Raw genomic sequence first — 14,124 nt, 5'->3', positions numbered from 1 at the left:
CGGTACCTGAAGTCCTTCAGAAGTGCACGCCGGGACCCAGGATTCCGGGAGGCCGACTCCGCCTCCGCCCCGTGAATGCTGGGAATTGTGGTCCCCGCGGGACGCGAGTTCTGAGGTGGCCCAAGGGCCCGCGAGGCATGCTGGGACCGCTAGCCCTTCCGGGGCGCCTCAAGATTTCGGGTGCCGGCACCCTGGGCGGATGCCCGAAGACTCCACCTTCCCAGGAGCCCCTGCGGCGGGGCGCGAAGATGGCGGCCGTGGTCGAACAGCCCTAAAGCAGCAGCGATGGAGCCTTCCCAGGCGCTGGGGCCGGAGCGGCTGTTTGACTCGCACCGGTAAGAGCCCTGGCGGGAAGAGGTCGGCTCCCGCATCCACTACGGCCTTCGGCGCCCGATCACCCCGCCTCTCGCCCCCAGGCTCCCGGGTGACGGCTTCCTGCTCCTCGCGCTGCTGCTCTACGCTCCCGTCGGGTTCTGCCTCCTCGTCCTGCGGCTCTTTCTTGGGATCCACGTCTTCCTGGTCAGCTGCGCTCTGCCAGACAGCGTCCTTCGCAGGTAACAACCCAGGGATTCCGGGAGGGTCAGGGCTGGGCCCGGTCCGAGGCCGTGAAGTCACCACCGCCTGCGTCCTCAGGTTCGTGGTGCGGACCATGTGTGCGGTGCTGGGGCTCGTAGCCCGGCAGGAGGACTCGGGACTCCGGGATCACCGCGTCAGGGTCCTCATTTCCAACCACGTGACACCTTTCGACCACAACATAGTCAATCTGCTCACCAGCTGTAGCACCGTGAGTGGGGGGCGAAGCCGAGAGTGCCACGGGTCGGTTCCCTGGGGCCCAGCCCAAGGCTCCCCTTTGCCCTCCCAGGTTTTCCTTGGGGACCACGAAATACTGAATCTTATCCCGCTTCTCTACCCCATATGTCAGTTTTTCTCACTTCTCAATATTCCTTTTTTGCTTTCTCTTTTTTCCATTTCTAGCCTCTACTCAATAGTCCCCCAAGCTTTGTATGCTGGTCTCGGGGCTTCATGGAGATGGATGGGCGGGGGGAGTTGGTGGAGTCACTCAAGAGATTCTGTGCTTCCACGAGGCTTCCCCCAACCCCTCTGCTGCTATTCCCTGAGGAAGAGGCCACCAACGGCCGGGAGGGGCTGCTGCGCTTCAGGTGGGTGAGCACAGGTATGGGTCTCCAGCTGGGTAGGTGGTCAGGCTTGGGGGCCCTTGAGTTTTCACAGTTTTCATCCCTGCCCTCTCCATCCTAGTTGATTTCCTTTCTGTTCACTTTCAGTTCTTTCTCCCTCTATCTCTTTATTCCTCACTTATCTACTTGTACAGTTTGACAGTTTTCTGTTCTAAGTAAGGCTGGCTAGAATCCCATCCTACTTTCTCTTCCCTCTTCTAGTTCCTGGCCATTTTCTATTCAGGATGTGGTACAACCTCTTACCCTGAGAGTCCAGAGACCCCTAGTCTCTGTGGTGAGTGTGTGTTGGACAGGGAATCTCTGGGGCTTGGAGGGCAAATTTCCCATTCCTGGCCGAGGCTTAGACCTCCCTTCATGCCCTTCCTTCAGACCGTGTCCGATGCCTCCTGGGTCTCAGAACTGCTGTGGTCACTTTTCATCCCTTTCACCGTGTATCAAGTAAGGTATTAACTGTCTTCTTTTTTGGTGCTGGGAGAAGCTCACCTCTTCGTTGAAGAGGCTGCCTCTTCTTGTCCTTTTGCAGATCTTTTAGTATCAAGATTCTATCACAGAGGCAATACAAAGTGTTTACTATCTCCCCACCCTAATCACAACTGTTCCATGAAACGAAATATCAAAATGGGGAGAGGGTGACAGACTGTACCCCAGGTGCACTCAACATGGTCCTGGATTTTTTTATTTTTTTATTTTTTGCAGATGGCTCCGTCCTATTCATCGCCAGCTAGGGGAGGGGAATGAGGAGTTTGCCCTCCGTGTACAACAGGTGGTAGGGTACACAGGCAGGGTGGAGGTGGGGTTTTTCCTTAAGACTAGAAGGAGAAAGTCTTGCAGCCTTAACACTTTCAACCTTCCAATTCTCCCTAGCTGTTGGCCAAAGAATTGGGCCAGACAGGGACACGACTAACTCCAGCAGACAAAGCAGAACACATGAAACGACAAAGACACCCCAGATTGCGCCCTCAGTCAGGTATATGGTCTCTGTACACAAAGTTTTTTGGGGTTTTACAGCCTATTGTGATTTCCTTCCTATTCCTTGCTAGTCAGCCTCTCCTTCCTCCCAGTTCTCCACTCACCATGTTTCGGATTTCTTTTTTGCAGCCCAGTCTTCTTTCCCTCCCTCCCCTGGCCCTTCTCCTGATGTGCAGCTGGCAACTCTGGCTCAGAGAGTCAAGGAGGTTTTACCCCATGTGCCACTGGGCGTCATCCAGAGAGACCTGGGTATGGGAAAGGGTAGCCTCACACAGGAGACAGGCACAGAGAGAAAAAGTGGGTGGTGAGGGGAGAAGTAGAGCAGGGAAACAGACTCCCTTCTTTCTTCCTCTCTCCCCAGCCAGGACTGGCTGTGTAGACTTGACCATCACTAATCTGCTTGAGGGAGCTGTAGCGTTCATGCCTGAAGATATCACTGAAGGGACCCAGTCCCTTTCCACAGCCTCCGTTCCCAAGGTGAGACCCAGGAAATGGTTAGATACAGGACTTGGGTGGGTCGGGGCAGTCTTCATACTCCCTTTCCTTGATATCTCTTTTTTGATCCTGAGACCCTAGCACAGTGCCTCTCTTGCAAAGTAGGCATTCGATGCGTGTTTAATGATGATGACTTCGCAAGCCCTCTGACATTGTGATCACCTCAGTTCCCCAGCTCTGGCCTGGTGACCCCTCAGCCCACAGCCCTCACATTTGCCAAGTCCTCCTGGGCCCGGCAGGAGAGCCTACAGGAGCGCAAGCAGGCACTGTATGAATACGCGAGAAGGTGAGGGGCTTAGAGGACAGTGGGCAGGAAGGGGCAGGTTGGAGAAAAGTGGTAATTATAGGGCCAATATGACAAAGCCCACACAATGTCTTCTTTCTATGTCTCACAGGAGATTCACAGAGAGACAGGCCCAGGAGGCTGACTGAGCACAGGATGGCACCCAGAGCCGCAGGACGGAGACTGGGGGCAGCCCTCACCCAACTTACAACAGGCTGGAAGGGTGGGTGGTAAAAAGGGAGGGATGGGGCTCCCCCCAAAACCACATTAAATTCAGGGTTTTCACTCAAGGTATATCTGTTGCCTCTCTGGGTCTCAAAAACCTACTGAGCAGGTTCCTTTTTCCTTGGCTGGGGAAGAACATGGGTGAGAGCCTCCTTGTGGGTTTGTGGGAGGTGGTTGAAATCACCTCTTCGTGTCAAGAGATGAGTGATATTAAGGAAGTATAACTGAACGAAAGACCAGCAGCCACTGGACCCTAGCTTGGGTGTTCAGCTCAGCTTTGTGAAGAAACAGCTTGCAAAACTTCAAGTCCCAAGATGCCTTTCACTAACAAGTACAATATACATCGTAGAGTACACATGCTCAGTGTGGTGTCTGGAACCTGTTTTCCTTATAGGCTTCTGACAGGTTAAATAAGGTGGAGCAAATGGCCCCACCCCAAAACCAGTCTAGGGTTCCCATTTAAGCCCAGCCCCAGGGTGGAGCCGGAATTTACCTTTGTACTCACTCTGGTCTGGGTTGGTGGTGACTGGCTGGGTGGGTCCAGAACTGGCTGCCATCCTGACACGTCTCAGAGCTGCAAGCAGGTTTGAATCCAGGATCCTTGTGGCCCTGTCGCCGCACCCCCCCCCCTCAATTCTTGTCCCCTTTTTCTTATTCTTTATCCTTTTCCTCTCGGAGCCTTCCCACAGGATACCACAATTCCTGCTGCCCTGGAGGCCCCCTATGTTAGTCACAGGATTTTTACTACCTGACTACAGGTTAATAGTCCGCTTGTGATAGTACCTCACTTTCAGACTCCGGTCTCCGCGGTTTTGTAGCAGGCAAGAAATGCTGGGAAGGATGGACCCCAGTGCAGTATCACCTGAGGGTACAGGTTAGGGATCAAGGGTGGGAAGATGGTGTAAGTCATTTCATACGAGGCCTTAATCACTGCCCTGCCTTCTGTAGGTACTGCCAGTCAGCCACCATGGCCTCTCGGCTTCTTGGGCTGGCAGAAGAGTCTGGCCCAAGCCCCAGGGAGTCTGAATTGGCTGTGAACCCCTTTGATGGGCTCCCATTCTCTTCCCGCTACTACGAGCTTCTTGAGCAGCGCCGGGCCTTACCCATCTGGGCTGCTCGCTTTATCTTCATGGAGCAATTGGAGAGTAGCCCCTCGGGAGTGGTGTTGGTGTCTGGAGACCCTGGCTCTGGCAAGAGCACCCAGGTTGGGGGAGATTCTGGGAGTAGAAAAAGGGAGGGGCTAGAGAACTGGTCCTTCCACAGGCAAAGTGGGGGTTGGGCTGCATGGGGTTATTGGGGAGGTGGTCAAAGGGAGACCAGTTAGACTGACCCAGGGTGGCTGGTGAAAGACCAGGGAACTCCCCAAATGAAAGTGGCCACAGCACCCCAGCACTTCTGACTGAAGTCCTGCATCTTGCTGATTGGTTGTCCTTCCTGTCCCTACCCCAGATCCCTCAATGGTGTGCAGAGTTTGCATTGGCCAGGGGTTTCCAGGAAGGCCAAGTAACTGTCACTCAGCCCCACCCTCTGGCAGCCCTGAGCCTGGCCCTGCGGGTTGCCGATGAGATGGACCTAACCCTGGGTCATGAGGTTGGATACAGCATTCCCCAGGAAGACTGCACTGGGCCGGACACCCTGCTCAGGTGAGGCCTCTTGCAGGCCTGACCCAAATCTAATTCCCCTCACCCAGTAGAAACAAGCCCAGCCCTCTGACATCTCACCATACACTCCCTCAGCCCAGTTCACCCTTTAAATCATGCGTGACACAATGCTGAATGAAGCCCTTAACCCCAGCCAGGGACCTGGGACACTCAACCTCACCCTCATCATGAGTCCCACTCTCCCAACTGGAGTACACCTTGTGAACAAAGTGTCATCAGTGGGGTTGTGGGTCTCAATACAGGTTCACAGTCTTTTTCTGACCTTATAATCAAAAGCCTAGCCCCCTCCCCCAACAGGAAGTCACTCCCCTGGACTCTTGGAGCTGGTCACTGTCCACACTGACTCCTCCCACTGCCAATGTCAACAGGTTTTGCTGGGACAGGCTGCTTCTACAGGAGGTGGCCTCAACCCGGGGCACAGGAGCCTGGGGCGTGCTGGTGCTGGATGAGGCTCAGGAGCGGTCAGTGGCCTCGGATTTGCTCCAGGGGCTACTGCGAAATGCCAGCCTGGGAAACCTTCCAGGGGACTCAAGAGTGGTTGTGGTTACTGACCCTGCCCTTGAACCTAAGCTCCAAGCCTTCTGGGGAAATCCTCCTATTGTGCGGGTACCCAGAGGGCCTGGTGCATGTCCCACTCCTGTATACAGGGACACTGTCCCTACTGATCGAGTGGAAGCTGCCTGCCAAGCTGTGATTGAATTGTGTACGAAGGAGACTCCAGGAGATGTGCTAGTATACCTGCCCAGTGAGGAGGTAAAAATGGGCTGCAGAAGGAGATTCACATGTATGCCGCCTTCCTTTCTGGGGGAGCAATGCTTGTTAGGAACATTGGAGTTATAGTATTTACTATGTTGGGGTCCTTAGGAAAAACTCAAGGACTTCAGGGTAAAGAGGTCTACCACCCCCTTTTTGAATCCTTGTTAAGGCAGAGACTGTGGTTCAGTGAATTCCTGAAATTATAACACCCCCAACTTTATGAGTATGTGCATTTTTTCAGAGTGAAAGACCATAGCTTTCATCAGTTTTTCAAAAGGGTTTGTCACCCGAAAAAGGTGAGAACTGCCTTAATGCCCCACCCTTCTCTTCAGGAAATTTTGCTGTGCTGTGAATCCTTGTCCAGGGAGGTGGGGCCCTTGGCTCTCAGAGGGCCTCCACCACGAGTGCTGCCCCTTCACCCAGGACTTGGCCCAGCTGTTCAGGCTGCATACGAGGACATAGACTTGGGTGCCAGAAAGGTCGTGGTCACTCACTGGCTGGCTGACTTCTCCTTCTCCCTCCCTTCCATCCGACATGTCATTGACTCAGGACTGGAGCTTCGAAGTGTGAGTGAGAGAGATGAGGGGGATGAGGGGGCTAAAGATAGAAGTGGCCCGCTCTGATCTGTCTTGGCCTTGGTTGGGGGGCGGTGACAGGTGTACAATCCTCAGATCCGAGCAGAATCCCAAGTGTTGAGACCAATCAGCAAATGTCAGGCAGAGGCAAGAAGACTCCGGGCAAGAGGGGTCCTACCAGGTAAGAGCCTTTGCCCTTCTGAGATCAAACATGAAAAGTCACCACACACAAACTCTGAGAAATCTACGGTGGCCTTCTGTCCCAAATCTTTTCTCCCCTCAGGATCCTGCCTCTGCCTGTACCCTAAGTCCTTCCTAGAACTAGAGGCGCCCCCACTGCCCTCACCCAGGGTATGTGAGGAGAATCTGAGCCCCCTGGTGTTACTACTAAAGAGGAGACAGATTGCAGAGCCAGGGGAGTGTCACTTCCTGGACCGGCCTGGTGAGCACCCCTCCTGCCCAAGTCCCACTGCCTGACCTCCAGGCTCTCCGGGCTCTCCAGGCTCTGAGACTTCCTGCCCTATAAGCCCTGTTTCCTCACCAGCTCCAGAAGCACTGATGCAGGCCCTAGAAGACTTAGACTATCTGGCAGCTCTGGATGATGATGGGAACCTGTCAGACCTGGGAATCATCCTATCAGAGTTCCCCCTGCCCCCTGAGCTGGCCAAAGCCCTGCTGGCCTCCTGCGAGTTTGACTGTGTGGATGAGATGCTCACCCTGGCCGCCATGCTCACTGGTATAAATCACTTCTGTCTCTGGCTCTTGACGCCACTTCAGTCCTTCCCAGCCCTTTCTGATGTTCTGGTGCTCCAAAGGCCGGCCCCATCTCCTACGCTTCCCTTACAGTGCCCAAAAACACAGCCTTAATCACTTATCCTTCTCCTGTCTCGTTAGCCTTTTCCCAATGCTGGTTCTTGCCTCCAATATGCTTAAATCTCTCCTGTTATTACTAAAGCTCCAAACCCCTCTCCCTCCACACTCTACTCCCCAGCAGCTATACAGAATAACCTCTGTCCCAGTCTGCCTAGTGTGTTCCTGCCCACTGCATCCCAGCCTTAGGCCCGTAGCAACCCTGACAAGTCTCAGCTCAGCAGTGACCTCCCACCCCACCCCCCAGGCCGAATCCACTAAACACTTCTGAGCCCTTCCTGGTTCCTTATGACCTTCTGACACTTGAAAATGCCGACCACTCCCACCTTGAAACTGCCCGCTCCCTAAGCCTCTGTGACCTGCTTCTCTGGGTGTTCATCCTACTTCTCTGGTCATCCCCTTCATCTCTTCCCGGGCTCGTTGTCCTCTGCTTACCCACGGTAAATTAGACCTCCGAGTTCCATCCTTTCCCCTTTTGCCTTCTCATTCCTTGAACTCTCCGAGCAAGTTCATGCACACCCATGGTCTTTAGTGCCATCTTTACACTTAAAATTTCCAAACCTTGTATCTCCCTGCCAATATCGTTCTTCTGAATCTTAGATTTATATATCCAACTCCTGATGGACATTTCTACCAGAATTGTCCACAGTATCCCAGCCCAGAGCTGAACTCAAGCACTTGCTTAAACTGTTCCCTCACCACCACCACAAAAGCATGCCATCCCCTCTGCAGCTCTACTACCATCATGCCAACTAATATTTCTCCGGGTTCTTTCATTTTTATCTCCTAAATGTGTGTGTGTGTGTGTGTGTGTGTGTGTGTGTGTTTTAATTCGTCTGTTTGTCTTCAAACTCACTATCGGTGCCAGTGTTAGATCTTCATCCCCACTGAGACTGGATTCCTTTAGCCTTCTAACTTGTCAAGTAAACTTCTTCAAACACGTGGACTCTCTTACTTCAAAACTCTTCTCCAACAGCTACTCTTTACCTTCCAGATAGAATATAAACTCATCAGCACAGCACATCCAACCTCTCATGACCTGGCACATACCTGCCTCTCCAGCTTTATCTGCTGCCACTGTGCCACACATGCCATTCTCTCTACCCTTACTAAGCGCTTGCAGTTCTCCAAACGGGCCACATTACTAACGTCTGTGCCTTGCCATGCCCACAGTTCAGACTCTCTGCCCCTTTGCCACTGAGCTAATTCCTAACAAAACTTCAAACATTGGCCCACACACCTGTTGTGCTGGTCAAGCTTGCTTATGTCTCCCACTAGACTCTAAACTACTTGAGGGCAGAGACTCTTTCATTATTTATGTTCACCGTCTAATAAAGTTTATAGCACCTAGAAGTTATCGATGTCTTTTGAATACATTTCCCAAAATGGCATTTTATACCTTTTCACCCTTCCTTCTGTACTGCTATCCTCTCTCATTCCCCAAAATGACCTTCCTTGTTGCCTCCAGCGGCCCCTGGGTTCACCCAGCCTCCACACTGTGCAGAAGAAGCTGCCTTGCGCCGAGCCCTGGAACACACAGATGGTGATCACAGTTCTTTGATCCAGGTGTATGAAGCCTTTATACAGAGTGAGTAGCCCACTCGGCATCTTCTTATAAAATCCCAGATTTTCCAAAGAGGGGAAGCAGTATGCAACCAGCTGGCAGATCTCTATGCCCAGGAGGAGGTGGCCCTTTGACCAAACTCTGGGTTCTCTTGGGGCTCTCTTTGTAGTTGTAGCTGTTCCCTTTCCTCTTTTAGGTGGAGCAGACAAAGCTTGGTGTCAGGCTCGGGGGCTAAACTGGGCAGCATTGTGCCAAGCCCGGAAACTTCGAGGTGAACTCCTAGAACTCATGCAACGAATTGAACTTCCCTTGTCCCAGCCAGCCTTTGGCTCTGAGCAGAATCGCAGAAACCTTCAGAAAGCACTGGTGTCAGGATACTTCCTTAAGGTTAGGGGAAAGAGTTGGGGTGAAGGTCATAAATGGAGCAGAAAGCAGAGGGATCAAAAATTGATACGCCGTCCTGAAATTGGAGTCCAGATGATCATTCAAAGGATTTTTAAGAACCAGAAGAAATTTTTGAGGCATTGGAGTACAGGGGGCTATGGGAAATGCCATATGATAGGGACTCTAACACCTAGAGATGATGCTTTACTTTTAATACTCTCGCCACCCTTCCTAATTCTTTCTCAACCCCCTTTTCTTTTTTCTATTGTCTTCCTCTCCCCCCGCCCCCACCACTCACTCCCTCACTATCTTTGCTTTTTAATGAGGTGGCCCGAGACACAGATGGGACTGGAAATTACCTGCTCCTAACACATAAGCATGTGGCCCAACTCTCCCCATACTGCTGCTACCGAAGCCGCCGGGCTCCAGCCAGACCTCCACCGTGGGTGCTTTACCACAATTTCTCCATTTCCAAAGACAACTGCCTTTCCATTGTTTCTGAGATTCAACCACAGATGTGAGTTCCCTGACACCCCTCCTATGTTGCCCATTCCCCTTCTAGGGGCCAAAATTATGGCTGGGGAGTTAGAGAGCCTTAAGGAGAGGAGGATATCTTAGTGGTTTGTAGTGACATATGATTTGAAGAGGCAGGGTTTGTGGACAGAATGGGAAGTTTAAGAATCTGTATTACAAAAAAAAAAAAAAAAAAAAAAAGAATCTGTATTACAAGAGAGGATACAGAAGTCATCTTCTGATTGTGACTCTCTCTGTCAGGCTGGTGGAATTGGCCCCTCCATACTTCCTTAGTAACTTGCCTCCCAGTGAGAGCAGAGACCTCTTGAACCAGCTGAGAGAAGAAATGGCAGATTCTTCAATAGAAAGTGAATCCCCCTCCACCCAAGAGTTTGGAGATGCCTGTGTCCTGCAGTGACTTGCCTAAGGAATGGAACTGAGCTCATCTCAAGGCATTAGATCCCCCACAGGCTAGCACTAAGGCAGCCAGCCAGATTTAGAAGGCCAAAGGTTAGGGTGAAATGTAAATCCTGGAATCTGAGACTCAAGAAGTGGTGGGCCAAGAGTGGAGGGAATTGGGAAAGCCACAGTATACATAAGGTTGGACCCTTTCCTTAGCCTTCTTCTATTTATTGGAGAGTGACTGACATGTCACCGCCAAGCCCCCAACTTATGCCAAACCCATCTTTGTGTGCTTCATTTTGGCCTATAAAAGTTCTTTTTCTATGTGTCAAGTTTGAGTTTTGTTCTGCAGCAGCATACACAACATCCATGAGTTAGAGATGACACAATATCATCCAACTCCCCCCAACAATATCCTCTTGCCTGGTTCCCTCCTGTGGTCAAGACTTGGTGCTGTAACTGACCTAGCTGTCACTACCGTAGAACATGAGCAATTTGACAACAGTTGGTCTCTGACCCTGCCCAAAGCTCACTTCCCTCTGTCTTACTGCTGCCTCTAGGGGAGGAAGAATGAGAGTGCTGTAAGAAATCAGACAAAAATCTTCCCTTTTCCACATACAACTTAGATCCTGCTCCTTCTTAAACCTCATGGCTGTTGCAACCATCCCCAAACTCTTAACTTTCCATCAATAAGCTTCCCAGCAGCCCCTGGCCCACTCACAAGCTAAAGTCTTTCTAACAACTTCAGGGACATCATGCTTTCCTTTCTTTCCAGCTGAGTGCTCATTCCCTTTTCTTCCTTTGAACTATTAACTTTGATATCCTCCATCATCTTGCACATTGTAAATGTGTTTGTAGAAATTGGTAGAAAGAAAGATTTAATCCTTACAACTCTGCTTTTTTCTCCTCAGAGTGTCCTCCCCTTGGAGAGTCTATCTGTTCTCATCATTCTATCTCCACGTCTGCGTAGATGTCAACCAACCTCCCCCAAAAGCACTTTTCCAGAATGTATTCTCTTTAGGTCTGGCATTTAGTTTTGCCTGCAGAGTTATCTTGCTCCAGTCTTTTCATTCCTCTTTATTATCCACAACACCATTGATCTCCTGGTCCTCTACATTTCCAACCTTGGAATTATCTTTGATTCTTCTCAGATATCCCTACTTATTTGCCAAATTCTGCTCACCCTAACTCCACAGGGCCCATTAATTTTATCCACTGCTCCCCCCCTCCCCTCTCTGTCCCCATAGGACACCAGAGCCAGATTAGTGACTGTGTCTTTCATGGGGTGTATAAGCATCCGTCTTGCCTGCCGCCCAGGCACGTTGTGAGGCTCAAGGAGGAGGACGGAGTCAGCGGGTTGAACACACACGACAACATGAGGTTCAAAGTCAGGAAGGTATCCTCGGCGATTATTTTACAGTTGAAGAATGAGATGCCCAGTGTGGATAACCCTCTGGTTCCTGTCACAGTCAGTCAGACTCTCACCCTCCAGCACCTCCTCCGTTATACCACTGTCATTGGTGTCTTCTTTCCTTCCATCACACCTTTGGTATAGGCCCAGGCAGTGCGTGCGAGCTGCTGCCGTCCCATCCCAGCACCACCTTGAGCTTGCCCTGTGGGTCCAGAACCCCAGCACTAACCCACCCTCGGAAGAATCCGTAGTCCTCAGGAGAGCAGCTCCCATTGGCCAGCCCTCCCCCTCCCCTCACCTCATTGGCTACCATACTGCAGGTCCCGCCTTCTCGGCTCCTCGGATTCCAGCTGGGGTGCAACCACAGTTGACTGGGAAATGGCGGGAAAGGCCACGTCTAAGCACGGTGCTACCGTGCAACGCTAGCCTGGGAGCCGGCAGTGGCCCAGGAGCCCTAGACGATAGCCTCAAAGCCAGCCCTTCCTCACAAGCTCCGCTACCACAGAGCCACGGCATGGTCAGCCACGCGCTCCGTGGCCCTGAGCCCGGCGCTCCACGCGGCGCCTCGGTCCGGAAAAGAGCGCTCGGCGGGTTGGGCAGGCGTCGCTCACACCACCGAGGCGAGCCCAGACACAGAAGCCACCTTGTTGTCCTCGGCCCAGGGCTGTAGGTTCTGCAGCGCAAAGAGCGACGAGTTGTGCAGGCAGAGTGGGTCGGGGGGCAGAGGCGGCCGCAGAGGCCGGGGTAGGGCGTCCTGCTGCAGGTGCAGGAGCAGCCGGCCCGCGCGGTGCCGCTCCGCCTCGCGTTCCTCCGCCGTCTGGCGCCTGTGAAAGTCGAGTCGCGGTGTCAGGCCAGCCCTCGCTCACCCCGCGCCTCATCGTCACCGCCGGGCCGAGGTGCCTCACCCGTCCCGCGCCTCACCGCCACTTTGACGCCACCCGCCAGCCGTCGCGCGCCCCGCGCCTCACCGCCACTTGGTGCGCCGGTTCTGGAACCAAGTCTTGACTTGTGCGTCGGTCATGCGCAGGGCCTTGGCCAGCGCTGCCCTCTCGGCCGAGGCTAAGTACTTCTGGCGCAGGAAGCGCCGCTCCAGCTCCAGCACCTGAGAACGGGAGAAGGACGTGCGCGGCTTCTTCCGCTTCGGAGGGGTCCGGTTTTGGTAGGGGTGGCCTATGCGGCGCGTCCCGGAGAAGGGCGAGAGTGCGGCTACAGGGAGGAAGAAAGAACAGGGCAAGGTTTTCAGGGCAGCCCTTCCAGGTGCCCCAGGCTCGGCCTCGCATCAGCAAAGGCCTCCAGACAAGAAAGGGCCTCGGAAGAAATGGCCCTCCCCCTCTGCTAAGGAAGAGACGGCCCCCGGAACTTCATCCTTCCCTCCCCTCAGTGTGGACTGTGGCCTGCAAAGGAGGGCGCGGGCATCGACGGCAGCTCCTACCCCATCGTCTCTCTTAAGCAGCGCGACCACGAGACACAAATTGGGGAAGGATCGCCTGGGTTGATCCGGGCAGGGAGCATACGGGGAAGTTGAGTTGGAGCAGAACGATCAAAGATGAGGGAAGGGGGTCAGTGTGGGGCAAGACGCTGGAGGGTCGGGCAACCTCACCCGTGAGCCGGTCCTTGGCAAAGCGGCGGCCGCTGTCCATCCAAGGGAAGGTGAGTCCCGCTAGGCCCCCGGCTCCGCCCAAGCCAGAGGGTCCAGGCACCGCAGGGGCACCTCCCGCAGGCGGCGGCACTGGCAGCGGACGATGCGCCGGGACGCGGATCACGCCACCTGGGCCCATGCCGGAGCTGCCAGGTAGGGGGGCCAGCGATCCCGCGGGGCCGTAGCTTGAGGTTCCGTGAAATCCACCCGAGAACGCCACACTCTCCCCATGGCCCTGGCCCGACCGACCGGGGCCTAGGCTGCTCCCGGGGGGTTCCGGGCAGCTCAGGATCTGGTCGATGCCAAAGCTGATTGGCTCGTGGTGCGGGAGGTTGTGCGAGGCCAGGACCGCCGGCTCCATGGGTCCGGGTCAAGGAGGACCGCAGGAGGTTTGGCGGTTGGGGAGGGCGCCCCAGGCAACTCTGGGAGCCCAGCCGCGGAGCGCTGGGGGCGACGGCCTCAGGGGCCCGCGGAGCTGGCCGCGGCGGGTCCCCGGGCCCCCCCGGGAAATCTTCATGCCTGTGCACGGGGAGTAGCCGCGCCCGTGCCGGCCTCTGCCGGGCGTCGGCGCAGGGACTCGCATCCCGGGGGAGCGCGACCGGCGGGGGCCCCAGGAGTGCCCTTGCTGTCTCTGAAGCTCAGATGGACGCTAGGGTGCCGGGGCCTCTGCCCAAGTGCAGGGTGGAGAGGGTTGGCCGGCTGGGGCTGGGGCAGTGACTGACAGATCAGCACTGGGTGGGCAGTGGGGGCTGGGGGTAGGGCAGGGGCGGGGCCGGACCCGTTAAAGGGAAAGAGACGCCTGTTTGTGCGAAACACGGGGAAGAGTGGCGGGCGGGTATGGTGGGGGTAAGGGGGGAGGTGGCAAGGTGTTAGGAACCAGGCTCAGCACGGGAGGGGCCAGAGCTTGGGCCGCTGCCCGCTGAGTCAGCCGAGATGCGCACAGCAACTCCATCCTCACCGGCCTCCGCCTTGGGCCTCCTCGGCCTCACCGGCTTCCTCGCAGGTGCCTCCTCCCACAGCCCCCACTCTTCGTCTCGCGATGGGTCCTGCCTGCCAACTCCCGGATTCGTTGTGGCCCCCGCCTAAGTGCCCTCGAAGACCAAATCTCGTTGTGGCTTCCTGGCTGCGATGGGAAGCGGTTGGGGAACAGCGCCGACGAGTTGGAGGCCCGGGAAGAGGAC

The 14,124-nt window shown here is 54.6% G+C and overlaps 3 protein-coding genes across 4 annotated transcripts; 2 read left to right on the top strand and 1 right to left on the bottom strand.

The window, feature by feature from the left end:
* Positions 1 to 114: 114 nt before the first annotated feature.
* AUP1 (AUP1 lipid droplet regulating VLDL assembly factor) lies at positions 115 to 3,233 on the top strand. Of its 2 annotated transcripts, XM_049651779.1 has the most exons (12): positions 167 to 335; positions 417 to 554; positions 634 to 784; positions 976 to 1,160; positions 1,398 to 1,470; positions 1,566 to 1,639; positions 1,893 to 1,959; positions 2,061 to 2,163; positions 2,295 to 2,414; positions 2,527 to 2,642; positions 2,828 to 2,946; positions 3,056 to 3,233. In XM_049651779.1, the coding sequence occupies exons 1-12, from the start codon at positions 286 to 288 to the stop codon at positions 3,090 to 3,092; spliced, it is 1,233 nt and encodes a 410-aa protein (XP_049507736.1). In that variant the 5' UTR covers positions 167 to 285; the 3' UTR covers positions 3,093 to 3,233. The 2 variants fall into 2 exon arrangements, with proteins under 2 accessions (XP_049507737.1, XP_049507736.1); XM_049651780.1 differs by lacking the exon at positions 3,056 to 3,233 and having other exon boundaries at positions 115 to 335; positions 2,766 to 2,881.
* Positions 3,234 to 4,036: 803 nt separating this feature from the next.
* On the top strand, positions 4,037 to 10,491 carry DQX1 (DEAQ-box RNA dependent ATPase 1). Its single transcript, XM_049651783.1, has 11 exons — positions 4,037 to 4,372; positions 4,618 to 4,811; positions 5,198 to 5,582; positions 5,918 to 6,151; positions 6,242 to 6,341; positions 6,444 to 6,602; positions 6,705 to 6,896; positions 8,499 to 8,618; positions 8,791 to 8,981; positions 9,305 to 9,495; positions 9,753 to 10,491. The coding sequence occupies exons 1-11, from the start codon at positions 4,136 to 4,138 to the stop codon at positions 9,907 to 9,909; spliced, it is 2,160 nt and encodes a 719-aa protein (XP_049507740.1). The 5' UTR covers positions 4,037 to 4,135; the 3' UTR covers positions 9,910 to 10,491.
* Positions 10,485 to 13,423, bottom strand: TLX2 (T cell leukemia homeobox 2). Its single transcript, XM_049651781.1, has 3 exons — positions 12,905 to 13,423; positions 12,273 to 12,510; positions 10,485 to 12,128 (listed from the first exon to the last, which is right to left on the bottom strand). Exons 1-3 carry the CDS (start codon positions 13,302 to 13,304, stop codon positions 11,912 to 11,914), a joined length of 855 nt encoding a protein of 284 aa, XP_049507738.1. The 5' UTR covers positions 13,305 to 13,423; the 3' UTR covers positions 10,485 to 11,911.
* Between the last annotated feature and the right edge of the window lie 701 nt (positions 13,424 to 14,124).

The sequence above is a fragment of the Panthera uncia genome, assembly GCF_023721935.1.
Source record: "Panthera uncia isolate 11264 chromosome A3 unlocalized genomic scaffold, Puncia_PCG_1.0 HiC_scaffold_11, whole genome shotgun sequence".
NCBI classification, from domain to species: domain Eukaryota; kingdom Metazoa; phylum Chordata; class Mammalia; order Carnivora; family Felidae; genus Panthera; species Panthera uncia.
The sequence above is the reverse complement of the archived record's forward strand: the minus strand, read 5'-3'. Positions and strand labels throughout refer to the sequence as shown.

Excerpts from the sequence above, each read along its gene's own strand:
- AUP1 (XM_049651779.1), top strand. The coding sequence starts at position 286 with ATGGAGCCTTCCCAGGCGCTGGGGCCGGAGCGGCTGTTTGACTCGCAC. Across the intron at positions 1,960-2,060 it reads TTGCCCTCCGTGTACAACAG|CTGTTGGCCAAAGAATTGGG; the intron begins GTGGTAGGGTAC and ends AATTCTCCCTAG. Across the intron at positions 2,643-2,827 it reads CCACAGCCTCCGTTCCCAAG|TTCCCCAGCTCTGGCCTGGT; the intron begins GTGAGACCCAGG and ends TGATCACCTCAG.
- DQX1 (XM_049651783.1), top strand. The coding sequence starts at position 4,136 with ATGGCCTCTCGGCTTCTTGGGCTGGCAGAAGAGTCTGGCCCAAGCCCC. Across the intron at positions 6,342-6,443 it reads GGCAAGAGGGGTCCTACCAG|GATCCTGCCTCTGCCTGTAC; the intron begins GTAAGAGCCTTT and ends TTCTCCCCTCAG. Across the intron at positions 6,603-6,704 it reads TCACTTCCTGGACCGGCCTG|CTCCAGAAGCACTGATGCAG; the intron begins GTGAGCACCCCT and ends TTTCCTCACCAG.
- TLX2 (XM_049651781.1), bottom strand. The coding sequence starts at position 13,304 with ATGGAGCCGGCGGTCCTGGCCTCGCACAACCTCCCGCACCACGAGCCA. Across the intron at positions 12,511-12,904 it reads TGCCAAGGACCGGCTCACGG|CCGCACTCTCGCCCTTCTCC; the intron begins GTGAGGTTGCCC and ends TCCTCCCTGTAG. Across the intron at positions 12,129-12,272 it reads AACCGGCGCACCAAGTGGCG|GCGCCAGACGGCGGAGGAAC; the intron begins GTGAGGCGCGGG and ends CGACTTTCACAG.